The sequence below is a fragment of the Lissotriton vulgaris genome, chromosome 12 (assembly GCF_964263255.1).
Source record: "Lissotriton vulgaris chromosome 12, aLisVul1.2, whole genome shotgun sequence".
In the NCBI taxonomy this organism is placed as follows: domain Eukaryota; kingdom Metazoa; phylum Chordata; class Amphibia; order Caudata; family Salamandridae; genus Lissotriton; species Lissotriton vulgaris.
Genome location: NC_141700.1, coordinates 550088135 through 550103741, shown reverse-complemented (window position 1 = coordinate 550103741; position 15607 = coordinate 550088135). Strand labels below are relative to the sequence as shown.

Sequence of the window (15607 nt, the reverse complement as noted above, 5' to 3'; positions counted from 1 at the left end):
TGCTCATGATGAGCTTGGCTCATCATGCAGCACGGTGGCGCTGTGCTCATGACGAGCTGAGCTCATCATGACCACGCCCGTTTCTTTAGAACGCTCAGCACAGCAGGGGAATTATCCCTGCGTGTGAGCGCCAGGCGGGTCATGACGAGCTGAGCTCATCATGAGCACAGCGCAATCGTGGCTCATGACGAGCTGAGCTCGTCATGAGCATGGGAGGGGTTAAAGGGGCGTGGCCAGTGTAATTAAGGGCGTGGCTTAAAAACACCTAAACTAAAAATCTGTGCTTAGCAAGATGGTGTCTGCCCGTCTGGCATTTTTTGCTGCTGCTATCGTTGGATCCAGATACATAATACAGCAATTAACATGACACTTACAATAAGACAGGAGTATTGGCTTTGCCAATGGTTGTTAGTTGCATAAGATAAATAAGCAACAACTATGGCTTCATTGTATCTAATATTGAAAATGCTTCTGTTCTGAAAAGATGAGTCTGTGAAAGAACTACAACGAGTCTCTCTGAAGTTACAGTGAAGGGTAGTACTGCAGCAGAGTTATGATTTATCTGTTCACGGACACGCCACCCTCCCCTTCACACCTTCCCCCCTCCCACCACCACCAGTAAGATGCTCTCAGGCTAGGGGGCCTGCTGGTCGTGCACAGTCCACTAACTGTCCCAGAATCAGTCAGTGTGCTCTGCTGAAGGTGCATAGAACTCGGGGCTCCTACAGCACCACAGGGGCTGCTGGGGGCTAATGTTATGCCACAGCTCAGTTCCCATGGCAGAGGCACAACTAGATTCAAATTTTGAGGGGTGCTAATTCTTCAAGCAAAAGGCAGAGTGGAGCTGCAGGGGCCCTAAGCAGGGGGGGACATCAAAGCCTCATTAACAAGCAAAAAGGTCTTTAAAAGACCTGTGAAGTGCTCGGGTGCGGCTGTTTGTGTGCCCGGGAAGCTGTCTCATGCCGGGCTGCCACACACCAGGAAGGGGAGGGGGGGCTGAAGCCCTTTGAGTCCAATGGGCGTTTCGCGCCTGTCCCATGCTTTCTTGTATGTTGTACAAGCCCAGTCCTGCCAAGCGTCATGCAACAGGTGTGGCACTCACGCATTTCAGTGCGGTAATCCGCATCACCGCACTGAAATGCATTGTCACGCATTTGCCACCAGTGCCAGGCGCGCCACCAGCGGCGCCTGTGCCCAGGCTCTGACTGCTGCTCGAGACATGCTGTGCTGCCTGAGCCCGAGTTCCTGAATAGTTAACTGCTCTCAGCCTCTGTGGAGTGGCTGAGAGCGCTACAATGTATCTGCACTCTGCCCAGGAAGTCTCAGCCTGCTGTGAGTTGCCCTAGAAACTGAATGCGGCGCCGGCGGCTCGGGGCTTAATCATCACACACTGCAGGGGGAGGGTTGGGGCTGCCCTCTCAGCAGACACGATAGTACTGCTGTCAATCACCGGCCGTGGCACCATGGGGGCCGGGATATCAGGATGTGCCGGCAGGAGTGTGCCATCACGTCCGGACTCGGAGGAAGTAGGCAGAAGCGGCAGGGGAATCTGAAGTGCAGGCAGGAAGAGACTCGGACTCTCTCAGTCTCATGCCCCCCATGGCAGCCCGCCGCGGCCCGGCAAGAGAGGGCATGAAAATGATCATCGATTGCGGCAGGCGGGTGGCCAGCTGCGTCCCGCAAAACACTGCAGGCTGCACCTCAGCAGCTGTGCCGGCGACAGTCAGCTCTCTACCAGACCCACTACCAGGATCGCCAGCGGCCGCGCCGCAGCCGGGGACCAAGGAGTCCCAAGACTGTCGTTGACTTGAGTGGCCAGCAGCTGCCTGGCTGCTCCGGATGAAGACAGGTAAAGTGACCACCGTCGGGTCGTCATAAGTAAGTGTCAGAGGGATGCGATAAATCCTCCCTTTCAGCTGTGTTCATAAAAAACTGAAAACTGTTTTCTTTAAAAAATAAATGGATTTGTCCATTCTTTGTTATCCGCTTCCGGTTATGTAGTAGTTGCTTCTGTAGTACTCATTGAAGCTCTGGTATATGCACACTTAAAAAATCTACATAACATATCCTGGGACAGAGAGAGCAGCAGCATGGAGTTAGAGTTAACCTGTTAGGAATCGGTCCATGTGGAACATATCTGACCTGTGAAAGAGATCTGCATGAGAGTGTAATGTACCCTGGCAGACAATTCCAGAGGGTTGATATGTGTGTGTCCATTCTAACTTACTACAGTGAGAAGGCTTAGAAATTGGTGAGGTTACCCGTAGCAGTAGATACGGGGAGCAGAGTGCTCTGCAAGGGTGAGTACATGAGAGATTGGAAGGGGTGAAGCTCCCTCAGCCTCAGCATTGTACTTCAATGATGATAAGCTACTGAGATAATAAGGTGAGATGTGCCCTAGGAGAGGGATATTACCTTGGAGTAATGTGCATTGGAAGAATCTGCAAGGGTCAAGTTCCCCCCGAAAAAGACTGCCCCAGTGCGGAGATTTCGTCGGGTTAAGAATGGTAGGCGCTCTTTTTCGGTTGTACCAGCAAATAATGGAACCAGCTCCCGCTGGCAGTCTGGGCCAATTCTCAAGACTCAATCTTCAGGCCCTAAAAATCCACTTTTTATCATCTCACTAGTGGGCCGGTTATGGGCGTGCCTCTGCAGATTTAGCTCCGTGACATTTCGTGGAGTAACCATCCCATTCAGAAATCTTTCATTCATTCATACTTCCTTCTGACTCTTTGGTTAACTGGTTAGATGTCGATTCACTCAATACAGAGAGCCAGAAATCGAGGCACTCGTCTTAATTGCATGATTTTTGCTCGCGAGTAAGTGTCACTCATAGTCGTTGAAATGTCACTCATAATTTCACTGAAATTTTTAAAATGTCACACATGGCAATCTGAAACCTTGGCAGCTATGCAAGCCAGTCACCCCGACACGCCCCCTAATGCTCCTTTCCTCCCTGGCTCACCCATCCACAGGCTCAGACACAAAGGGAACACACCTGCAGTTTCCCTGATCCCGCCACGAGGCGCACAACACTAGGATGGAACTTTCCTCACCCTCAAAGCCCGCCATTTTGACAGCATTTATTCATCCTTGTCCCACACGCCCTCGACTTTCTCTATATGAAATAGCATATATAATGTTAAGGTGGGCCAAAAACATATGGATAAAATGAAGAGAAAATGTCAAAAAATAAATACCATAAAACCTGGAGCCCTAGTGATAAAATCTAAGCCTCACAAGCAGCGGTAGAAGTGGAGGGGGATCGGTGGGCACAGCGTGCCCCTACTTCTAAAAATAATTTCAGCCCATTCCCCTACTTCTTTCTTTGAAAAAAGCATCCCGGGACGGAGAGAATAGTCCTACTAAAAACAATAACTTTTTTTCAGCTTCCTGGGGCTGCGCGCACTTCTCTGTTGAACTCCGGAGGCTGCAGCAGCCCCTCCCTGAGCTCGCACAGACCGAGGACGGGCCATTGTCATTCCGATTGAGGCTGATTATCTCCTTTGGAATGACAATGCGCCCGCCCGCTGCCTGCCGTTAGCATATGCCAGCGAGATCTGCATGAGGTGTCTCTGGTATCTGGGTGCAGGCCATGGCTCGTTGTGCAAAAAATATACGAGATGGGTCCACAAATGTGTAATCAAAGCTTTAAAACAATCCGGCTGGGGCGTGAGAGGTGCGCTGTGGGCAGTGTAATATGCTGTCTGTAAAACACAACCCTGACGTCTACGAGGCGGAGGAGGTGAGGAAAAGCATTACATTCGATCAAGCTATTTTTATAGACAGTATACTTGTAAAAACACTTGTGGCTGTCAAAGGCGTGCCCGAAGGTGCTTGCTTCTTCTAATGCATCTTATGGAATATATATTTTGCTTAGTGCTCTAAGCTGTGTTTTTATAAGTGTGTTTTGCTGCTCGGTATGTGATGTATTAAAGGGGAAATCCGGCGAATATTACATTAGTCTCAACACCCAGCAGACGTAATTGAACAAGGGAACATCGTGGGATGCCTATTGTTGGGGATTGTTCGAAATACAGGTCGATAAACAGAACGGGGTTTTCCTTTAACTGCCAGGCCCCTTTAACTGGAGGACAACGTGATCTTAAGCTCTCCTCTGCGATCCTGTGGCCTTTAAGGTGTGAGGCTCTGCTCAGGGGAGAAGCCAGAAAATCAAAATGCCCCGAACTTTGAACTACACTTATAATGGCAAGCAGCACATGATGAGAGTGTCCTTTGCACTCCCTAAAAGAGCGGCCTTCACTGCTCCATCCAACCAAGGGAGTAGTCAGAAAATTAGAATGCCCCCCATTTTGTAGTAAACCTCTGATGCACACCAAGCAAAATAAGTAAATGTGCCCATCCTCCATTCGAAGAAGTGACGGGGACAGGAGAAGTGACGGGACAGGAGAAGGAGAAGTGAAGTGAAGGGACAGGAGAAGGAGAAATGAAGGGACAGGAGAAGGAGAAGTGAAGTGAAGGGACAGGAGAAGGAGAAGTGACGGGGACAGGAGAAGGAGAAGTGACGGGGCAGGAGCAGTGAACGGGGCAGAAGTGAAGGGACAGGAGAAGTGAAGGGACAGTAAAAGTGAAGTGACAGGAGAAGGAAAAGTGATGGGACAGGAGAAGGAGAAGTGACAGGACAGGAGAAGTGACAGGAGAAGTGACGGGACAGGAGAAGTGACAGGAGAAGTGACGGGACAGGAGAAGTGACGGGGGCAGGAGAAGTGACGGGACAGGAGAAGTGACGGGGACAGGAGAAGTGAAGGGACAGAAGAAGTGAAGGGACAGGAGAAGTGACGGGACAGGAGAAGGAGAAGTGACGGGACAGGAGAAGGAGAAGTGACGGGACAGGAGAAGGAGAAGTGAAGGGACCAGGAGATGGAGAAGTGACGGGACAGGAGAAGTGACGGGACAGGAGAAGTGACGGGACAGGAGAAGTAGAAGTGACGGGACAGGAGAAGTGAGGGGACAGGAGAAGTGACGGGACAGGAGAAGGAGAAGTGATGGGACAGGAGAAGTGACGGGACAGGAGAAGTGACGGGACAGGAGAAGTGACGGGACAGGAAAAGTGACGGGACAGGAGAAGTGACGGGACAGGAGAATTGAAGGCGACAGGAGAAGTGATGGGACAGGAAAAGTGACGGAGCAGGAGAAGAGACGTGGGCGGGAGAAGTGACGGGGGCAGGAGAAGTGACGGGGGCAGGAGAAGTGACGGGGGCAGGAGAGGTGACGGGGCAGGAGTGGTGACGGGGGCAGGAGAAGGGAGGGGACAGGACTGTTCCCATTGGGAGCAGAATCTAGACTGATTTGCATATGGCTGGGTCCAAACTGGAATGGCATGGTGAGCAAAGAAACAATGGATTTAGGCCCAGATCCCTGTACTGGGGTGAATGTATGATATTGTTCTGCATTCAGTTGTTCTTTTTGCTACATTATGATTGAGCAGCTAGCTGGCGACATGAATATGAAGGAGCCTTTGTGGGTTTCCGTGAGTCTAGATTCTCCTGAAGAATCCCTTTCTCTTCTGAGCCCTGCTTAACACATGTGTACAGGAGGAGCCCTGTATTCATGACCTCAATGTTTGAGACAAAAAATAATCATGGATTTCTGAACATTGAGTAAAAGCATTAAGGTAACATGTTGTTCCTGCTTATATTTCACACGCTTTACATAAACCTGTATTACCTATGACTATTTGCTTTTTCCTGAATTAAACCTCAAACATGTTTATCCGTTGTTTTAATTAAATAACGTTATAAGCTGTAACTGGTCAGTGAAATGCTAAACGTACTAAAAATTGGTATGTTTTGCTATTTCTAGCCACGCCCCTGACTCCGCCCACTGATTCAATCTTCGGTTATTCCCGCCCCCTGATTCTCCACCCACAGTTCCCCTACTTTTTTCCCCCCACTTCGACCACTGCTCACAAGACATGCATCAACAGCAAGAGACCTCTTTGTCTGGCCTATGATTGCACCGCAATCACAATATAATTTAAATAAATCAACGTTCTATGTGCGTGCAGTTCCTGCTCTTTGACACATAAGCAATGCCTTGCGCGTTCTGAAAAATGAAATGTGCATCAGGTCTCTTTCAGCGCCTTCTGCTGCCATCTGGCGTTTACGTGTGAAAGTTAGGACAATCTCCCATTTCATATTTTACTGCTTAAATAAATTATCCCACTCGTTGCGAAGCTACGGAACATTATGACATAGGAGAAATTTTCATTGTATTGAGTTAATATTTCACATTTTTGGGATCGTTGAGTTTTCGTAAGATGAGCCAGACAGTTGCAATTCGGGGCAACGAGTCTGATGTTTTAAATATAGTTTTTGGCATATGGGCATGCGGCTCGGGAGTTTGTTGACTCCGCATTCCTGGCTGATGGTCTGGGTCGAAGTTGGGTACCCCAGCAGAACACAGGACAGTCATACACAATCTATTGACTACAATAAAGTGCATAATGAAAGACAAATCAGGCTTGCTCGAAACCAGTATCAAGCGCCTTCCTGAGCCTCAATAAGGAGGCCAGGAAGCGAGCAAGAAGAAAGGTTGTGTGAACATCCAGTAGTAACTCAAGATGCATAAGGGCCGGCTTAACCTGGAAAAAAATTCAGAGATTTCAACAGTGGTGATAAGATTGTCCTTCGTGGAGCATCATAATAACCACAGAAAAAAATAAAATGCACAAGATCCTGAGCAGAAAAGTTATCACACGTGGAAGGACGTAACTTCACATTCCAGATACTAGGCTTAGGAAAAGCCAGCAACAGATGAAGTTGGTTATATCTAAATCTGGTAGGGAGAAACCGATGGTGACACCTTCTTTGGTGGCAAGGGGGTTCTTGGCCCCCATGGCCAACAAGGATCAGAGGGGACTCCATGCCCCATCTCCCTTGAAACTGGAGGAGCCCGTGCTGACACTCTGCGAGGAAGGGGATGGGGCCTCCTGAAACGCACTACAAAGCGCTTTGTGCAGTTCGCTGCACTGGAAAAGCCTGGGCCAAAGGTGGGCCCGTCTAGCTCCCGTCATCGCCGGGAGGAAGCTGAGCTAGGCCATCCCTCTAACAACTAGCAGGCTTGAAGAGAAACGTGAGACCCTTTAAACATTTACATCATTAACCTTGGAACTAATTTTGGAACCTGATTCTGGGGACCTGGTATGGTGTTTGCTTGTTGCCCCATGGGGCTGGTGGTCCTCCGACTCATTATCCCAGGCCTATAGCGGACTTATAGTGGACATTTTGTTTATTCTTGCCAGCTTAAAGGGGGAGGCGGAGGTGAAGGATACTAGTTCTTAAAACGCTGGGCCATTCCCTGTCACAAGGGTGATATCGCCAGGCAGCGACTGGACAATGCCATCTCCCTACTCTCTCCTCCGTTTTTATTGTGGGTAAACTTTCAAAAAAACATCTCAAGAGACATGGAAGGCCCATAGTCCCAGCCGCAGTCCGTGCAGGTAACAGCGTTGGGGCCGAGTTGGGGAGGATTTCGAGTGACGATGCAGAGGGAAAATTAATTATTTGTTTAATTTTCCTTCTGACTCGTCCATCAAAATCCCCCCCCCCCCCCCCCCCAACGCGGCCTCACCGCTGTTACCTGCACGGACCTCGGCTGCACAGTCCGCTGTTGCCCCAAAGGATATTGTTTTGAATGAACTCTCTTAGTCTTCAATGCTTTCTAATGTAACAACATCAGTGGGGGCAAATAATGTAAAAATCAGCACAGTGGAGGAGAAGCTGGGCATTCAATCTGCCCCCGCGGAGTCCGTAGCTACTCTTGGCCTGGCTCTGGCCCCACGGGGAACATTGCATCAGGGAAGAGTGTGGTTTTCCCAGAGGGTGGGAGTTACTGACACAATTGTTATTGCAGATGTTCATCATTCGGAGGCCGGGACTGTGACCAGGAACTCCCCAGCAGACTGTGGCCCTCCAGCATCTAAGCCGACAAAAAGGCAGAGAGGCCAATTTATGGATTCAGCCATGTCCAAGAGATCCTGCAGGATTACAACATGGAAGTCAATAAGAAAAGTTGTGATTCCATGGAAGAGGTCTCTGACCTGTTTCAGCGGCGTGTCAAAACTGGCTGGAGAGAATCAGGCGCGGGAATGAAAAAGTTAGCTAGCTTCACTGGACGACATGGGTCAGTGGTAGGCGCGAAATTTTAAACAATGAGTTTTGAGTTTTCTCTCAGGATGAGTTTAATTGCTTTTTGTGTGGATTTTCATTTGACCTCTTTAAAATAATATGACCATTGAACCACAGTGGCACTTCCTCTAACATTTCTGGGTCTTTCTTACGTTGACAAGTTTTGCTGCAGAATTTAGAACCAATACAAGATGAGTGGTTTGGTATGTTGGGCAAGCAGAGGGCAGACTTAAGCCCATTCACAAAGCCATTGTAAGACACGGGCAGGCAATGCAATAATTTCGTATGTGACAATGGATTCCAAGCTTTTCCCCTGATGCTCTTCTTCTAGAGATGTTCTGAACCCAATTGGGGTTTGTTGGTGTAGGTATTTATGCCATATTTATTGGGGGCACATCTCAATCAGAACCTAGCAAATTGTTTTAGATAAGCACTGACTGAAAATGTGTGTTAGTTGTTTTCTGGATTGGTCCTTCTGGCCCTAGGAGGTGAGCTTGCCACAGTGAGTTCAAGATTTTAAGGGAAAATCTAAAGAAGGTTTGGAGAAATGAGTGCTAGATATGAATGTAAGTCTTTCTACCTGACATTATATGTCAGAATATCCTAGACAAATATCGTATGATGGATGTATAACATTACAACTCATGCTTTTACCACGCATGCCTTTACATCGCAGTTTTTACAACGCATGCTGTTACAACGCATAGCGCTTAGGGGTGCTGGATAGTGAATAGTTTAAGTTACTATTCCAACTCCAGTCCCCGTGGATAGTAGGGAAGGTGTTGGATAGTAAATTAAAACTATTCCCTATCCTAGAGCGCCCCCGAGTGCAATGCGTTGTAATGGTTTTTGTTGTAAAACCTGCGTTGTAAAAGCACTGCGTGGTAAAAGTTGCGTGGTAAAGGATGTTTCCCTCGTAGGATGTATGACATTACAACTTTTACCACGCATGCCTTTGCATCGCAGTTTTTACAACGCATGCTGTTACAACGCATAGCGCTTAGGGGTGCTGGATAGTGAATAGTTTAAGTTACTATTCCAACTCCAGTCCCCGTGGATAGTAGGGAAGGTGTTGGATAGTAAATTAAAACTATTCCCTATCCTATAGCGCCCCCCAGTGCAATGCGTTGTAATGGTTTTTGTTGTAAAACCTGCGTTGTAAAAGCACTGCGTGGTAAAAGGTGCGTGGTAAAGGATGTTTCCCTCCATGGGGCAATATATTTTCATTTTATATTTAGGACAGAGTATTTTTCCCCAGACTATTTCACACCCTAGGTACAAATGCCCCTGATGCACAGCCTGCTCGTGCCACCCGCGTTATCAGTCTTTCTTTTATGTCCTGTCCCTGTAACTTTGAAGGGTAGCTTTGAAGATCCCAAGAACTTCTTTTTTTTCTTCTAAGAATTGTTTGGTAATTGTTTTTTTCCGTAAAGGGGTTGGATGCGCTTTGAACATGAATACCATACCACTTTAAAAATAAATGGAAAACGACGCTGTTCTCCGGTTATTTTGAAATGACTATTTAAAGAGTGAGTGTGAACGGTCACGGTGAATGAGGTGAAAGTGCTGCAAACGAGGGTTGAGAGATTTCAAATTACAGTGTTTCACAAAACCTCCAAATGTACCTCCAAATGCCGGTTCCCATCCTAATTGGCAGGTTTAGAAAACAAATAAACACTGAGCCATCTGGAAGTTGGACAAGAGCTGGCACTTGCTGTTCACTTTCTGACTTCAGGACATTGTGAGTCACATGTTTCACATTATTTAAAGAATGTTGTTTTTGAACCGCTTGGCCTCAGGGGTGTAGCTATCAATAGTGCAGCAGGTGCACTGGCACCAGGGCCCAGGGGATTGAGGGGCCCTTTCAACCTGTATTAGGGGTGTATGTGTATACCAAACTGGGGGCAGGAGGCCATTTTGCTTGCTTGAGAGACCATGACTCCCTTGCTATGCCACTGTGATAACTTCCTATTCTAGAAGAGCCGCGCACCTACATAGAAACAGAAAGTTAGACGGTCCAGGGGCACAGCAGGCAAAGCCCAAAATACTCACATTTCATTGGGCTTCTAGAGGAGTTGGGGCCCAATCATCAGCCTGCCAATGTCCCCATGACTTGCATTAGACTGTGAGAGCGATGCTGAGCTGGAGGAAATGATGGCGTCTCTACAGAGACTTAAATCAGGGGCAACACCCAGGCCTTATTTTTGGGCTGCCTAGTCACTGGGTGGTGGAGTGCACATGGAAGGCTCCATCGGTGAGAGCTGGAGTGGCCAGGAAGCACGGGATCTTTGAGATCTGACAGAGCGGGAGTAAGGTGGCATTATTATGGTCGCAGATTGACGCACAACTGGGCTTGTAGCCATATCGCAATGATGCCCAGAAAATTAGCAGGAGGAGTATCTCGCCGGAAGAAGCACCAACTTGATCCATCGGTCACCCGTGCACTGCCCAGAGCCATAGGGCGACAACAACTGAACTGAGAAAACCTAGCAATACCCCTTCTCTGGCATAACAAGGACCTTCCTGAGGGAGCCTTCCATTTTGAATGTAAGGCCCAGATTTCATCTGGAAATTGGTGGCCCAATCAGAATTTCCAGTTTTGCTACTGAGCCTTTCTTAGATAGAAACAGAGAGAAGAGTTTCATAAACTTTCTGTAGGTGAATGACAATGGGGGCAACATAAGTATTCTGGAAGTTCGTCCCAACACTGCGGAATCTTCACTCACAGAGAGGGCTCCTCTGAAATTAATAAAATCATCACACGCAGATATGGCTCCTGAATAATTTGCGGTGAAGGCCATGGAGGAGAAACTGGAAGGGCGGGCAGGTGGAGCTCGGAAGCAGAGTAGGGGTAGAAAGCTTTTGTGTAGAGTCCAAAATCAGGAAAGTCAGGTGGCCATGATGGCGAACAACCTCCAGGAAATGGCCGCCTTCAGACTAAGTGTGGTTGGATGTCACTGACCTGAGATGTTCATCAAGCTCCTAGATACCATAGAGAGTGGGACACTCCTCAGAGGGCAGGGGTTCCACCATAGATCCAGGTGACAAAGATGACTCAGGTAACAGCAGATCTTGGGATTCAAGTAGAGTGAATGCAAGCTGAGTGAATGGAAGCAGAGTGAATGGAAGCAGAGTGAATGGAAGCAGAGTGAATGGAAGCTGAGTGAATGGAAGCAGAGTGAATGGAAGCTGAGTGAATGGAAGCTGAGTGAATGGAAGCTGAGTGAATGGAAGCTGAGTGAATGGAAGCTGAGTGAATGGAAGCTGAGTGAATGGAAGCTGAGTGAATGCAAGCCAAGTCAGTGCTGTGCCTGGTAACATCAGTAGGTAGACTTTCAAGAGAGAATCATAAAGACCGGGGTCATTGCAGACGGATCTGTGATGGTGGCCTTGAAGACAATGGAATGGAGAAAAAGGACCCAACAGGCCTAGCCAGTGACATAACCATGGTTCCATGCGGCGCCGCACTGACCGTAGCGGGCACTGCGCATTCCCCCGGTGGGTCAGAGGGGTGGGGGACGGTTTTGTGCCTGTGCGGACCGGTTTTGTCATTCGAGGCCAGTTTTGCAGCAGTGCTTCAATATCGGCCCCCTATTACAAAAGCAGTAGTGGTGCTTCTAGCTAGCACCCCTCCTGCTTACAAGGCATTTTATTTACAATGCCAATAGCTGAAACTTGCGTAAATGCGAGACCTATTGCATTGTACAACAAGCATTACCCATAGAAGTGAAATCTGACTCAGTGGCAACCAGCAGCTGCTAGCAGATGCCTTCTTCCGGTCCCCGCGGGGGGCTATGTGGGGGGGGGGGGGGGGTGGTGGAGGGAGTTGTTGTTGAAAAAACGGCATGGGGTTGCTATTAACTGCTTCTCAAGGGGAAAATAAAGTGTATGGCCGCTCTAATAAAAGCGTGCGGTGCTTGAAAAATAGATAAGTAAATAATAAATTTTGAAAGGAGTAAGTTCAGACCGCGCCGCAAAATAAATAAATAAATAAATAAGCGCAGCCACTATAGTTGAAGTGAACGGTGCTGTAAAGTAAATAAGCGCTTTAATAATATAAAAGTGGGCGGGTGCTGGGATGCCATGGGTATTATACGGGAAGACCGGGTCATAAAATAGATAAATAAATAAATAAGAGCGGCTGCTATAGTTGAAGCAGACCGCGCTTTAAAGAAAATAGGCACTTTAATAATATAAAAGCGGGCGGGTGCTGGGATGTCATGGGTGGAATACGGGAAGAGCATTAAAGAAGCGATGTCATGGGTGGAATAGGGGAAGAGCATTAAAGAAAATAGTGCTCACCAACTTATAAAGCAGACCGTGTAACACCACCAGTAAAAGGTCCAGTCATTATGAGAGGTAACAAATGCAGACAAGGCAGTACCAAGGAGGGACTAACAAGCCTATTTACAAATCAGAAGCCACCATTTACGAAAGTCAATGACACAAGCCAGCGACAAATATGGGTGGAGAGTGGGCGGGGCTTCCAGTGCATACCCTAATGCAGCATGCCTCGCAGAGCGAGATGTGCATGCCCGCTCACGCTAGGCTTGACCTAAAAAACAAGACCACTACAGAAAGACTTTTCAAATGTGTTATCAAATGTGTTACCTTCCTGAACTGTCATTCCGACATAGAGGTACTGCCATGGGCCAACATGTAGCAGCAGTCAGCACAAAAATCACTCTTCGAAGGTGTGCAAACCACAGAGATACTATGTGTATTTTACATGGGGGCGGGGTTCCCCACCAGTATTTATTTTTGCCATGCTCTTAATCCTCTCCTGCCTTCCTTAGGAGATTCTCCTCTGCTATGACTATCTTCCCCTACTTCCCCCACCCCCTATTTCTGTAACCTCTGCCAGTCCCATCCCCTCCCAGCCCTATCAGTTTTTCTCTATTTTTCCCATGTCCATGCATGGGATAGACTCAACCACAGCTGAGAATCCCATCATGGAATATGTTAAAGAGAACTGCTGTTGCACTATAGCTGGCAGTAGATCAGGCAGCAAAGAGGCTCCTGAGTCCAGACCGCGCAGTTATGTGAGCAGAATGATTCCTGATGACTTCAGGATGCCTAGACTCAAAGGGACTCGTTCTTGCTCCCAACAGGTCGAGGAGCATTGTACAGGTCAACGCCTCCATAGACGTCAAGCCTCTATCCATCAATGTGCTTCAGAAGAACTGCCAGCGGAGTGGGAAGGACACTGTGTGCATCTCCACCAGGATCTGTTTCGGGGTGACGTCAAGGTCCCCAGGCAAATGGGATAGTCAGTTTGGTAAGTGAGAGTGCCTATTTATTTATTTATGGATTTATTTTGAACATTTGTCAAGCTCAGGTCCGGTTCAGCTGAGTTTCAAAAAGCATACACCAAATATGGTTTTCCACTTAGATCACACATGAATGACATTCCTTTACAGTGGCACAATTATATTACTTTCTTTCCAATAACACAACCTGTTGATCGATCAAGCAAACGCAGAGAAGCATGGTTAATAGAATGTACAGCATCCGCTCACTTAAATAAATAACTACCTGCAGAGAATGTTATGTTATGTTATTTTATTTTATAAAGCGCAACGGATGCCGCAGCCAAGAGGCGTCCCGGCGCTTAGGAGAAGGTAAAAAACACAACACGGAAGCTAGTGACCAGAAAAGACTAAGCAGTAGAAAATAAAAAGGTCTTCAAGGCTTTTCTGAACGGGAGCAGATCAGGAATGGAGCGAAGAGAGGCAGGCAGGGAATTCCAGAGAGCTGCTGCCATCACAGCAAAAGAGCGTCCGCCCATCCTTGCTTTTTTAAAACGTGGCACTACAGCAAGGTTAGTCCCTGAAGATCGGAGAGCTCTAGATGGCTCATAATGACAGATTAATTGGGACAAAATAGGGGGAGAAGCCAACTTCAAGATTTTAAAAGTTAGGCAAAGGGTTTTAAATTTAATTCTTTGCCCCACAGGCAGCCAATGAAGATCCTGAATAGTACGACGCACAGAAACAAACTTCGGAAGACCAACCAACATCCTGGCGGCCGCATTTTGCACTCGCTGGAGGCGAACTAATTCTGCTTGATTAACGCCTAAGAATAAAGAGCTGGCGTAATCTAATCTAGCCAAGACTGTGGCCTGGACAATGATCTGTCTCGTGTCAGCATCAAAAAACTTAAAAATGGGTCGCAAACACCTCAGGGCACCAAAACAAGTTCCGGCAACCCGTTTAGTGTGGGCGGTGAATGAAAGTTTATCATCCAACCACACCCCAAGGTTCCTAACTTCAGCCACTGGGGTGGGAGCAGGGCCTAATTCAGATGGCCACCACTGATCGCCCCAAAGCTCACTTTCCCTACCAAAAATAATAACCTCGGTTTTAGAGGCATTCAGTTGGAGGCGGTTGTTCGCCATCCAGCCCGCCACAGCTTTTAGCGCGGTCTGAAAAGAGGCAGCATCCATGTTGGTCTCTCCATTAAGTGCCACCGCCAGCTGCGTGTCATCGGCGTATGACACCATGGAGAGACCAAAACTATGGGCGACCTGAGCCAACGGTTGGACATACAAATTAAATAAGGTAGGGCTTAGGGCCGACCCCTGTGGGACACCCTGCAGGATCGAACGAGGAGCAGAAACAAAAGGGGGAGTGGATACTTTAAAAGTTCGATCAGTAAGAAAAGATCGAAACCACTCGAGTGCTCTCTCTCCAACTCCGGCCTCCTCAAGGCGATGGAGGAGGATCTGATGGGACACCGTGTCAAACGCGGCACTAAGATCCAATAGGATCAGTGCCGCCGTTTGACCTTGGTCCAGCATCTTCCTGATGTTCTCCACCACTGCTAGAAGAGCCGTTTCGGTACTGTGACCCGCACGGAACCCATTCTGCGATTTATCCAGTATTTTCGCTTCCTGCAGATGGAGTGACAGGATGCGGTTAGCATGAGATTCTGCTAATTTCGCTAGCCAAGGAAGCAGGGAAATCGGCCGATAATGTTCCGATTTAGTGGGGTCGAGGGCCGGTTTTTTTAGAATAGGAATGATGGTAGCCTGCTTCCAAGCACTAGGCACACAGCCGGTGTTAAAAGACAGCTCAATGAGACTTTGCATGGCCGGGTAGCAGCACTCAGCAATTTCCTGGAATTGAATGGGTCTCATGGGGTCATCAGGTGAGCCGGATTTAACCTTCAATGTCAAGGCTTTAAATTCCTCTAGCGTAGGGCTGGGAATAGTCAGCAGTGGTAAGGAAGCCTTAGGTGTTATGTTATTCTCCTGGATGGTAGACTGGGAGAATGACCTATAAATGGCCTCGACTTTTTCAATGAAGAATGACGCCAGATCCTCACAGTGCTCTAGGGAGGCTACCAGATTGGCAGATTGATTTTGTTTACTTGTAAGGTCTTTGCAGACCTTAAAAATTACTTTTGTGGGATTGGAACTATTTTTTATCTCCCGAGAGTAAAAGGCTGCTCTGGCA

At 47.9% G+C, this 15607-nt stretch overlaps 1 protein-coding gene across 2 annotated transcripts in view; it reads left to right on the top strand.

Annotated features, from left to right (window-relative positions):
• The window catches only part of ITGA10 (integrin subunit alpha 10), a 376023-nt gene that overhangs the window by 271143 nt on the left and 89273 nt on the right, over positions 1–15607 (top strand). For both annotated transcript variants that reach the window (XM_086945363.1, XM_086945362.1), the window contains exon 16: positions 13262–13428. In XM_086945363.1, coding sequence (XP_086801489.1) covers positions 13262–13428 — 167 coding nt within the window. The remainder of the gene's footprint in view (positions 1–13261; positions 13429–15607) is intronic.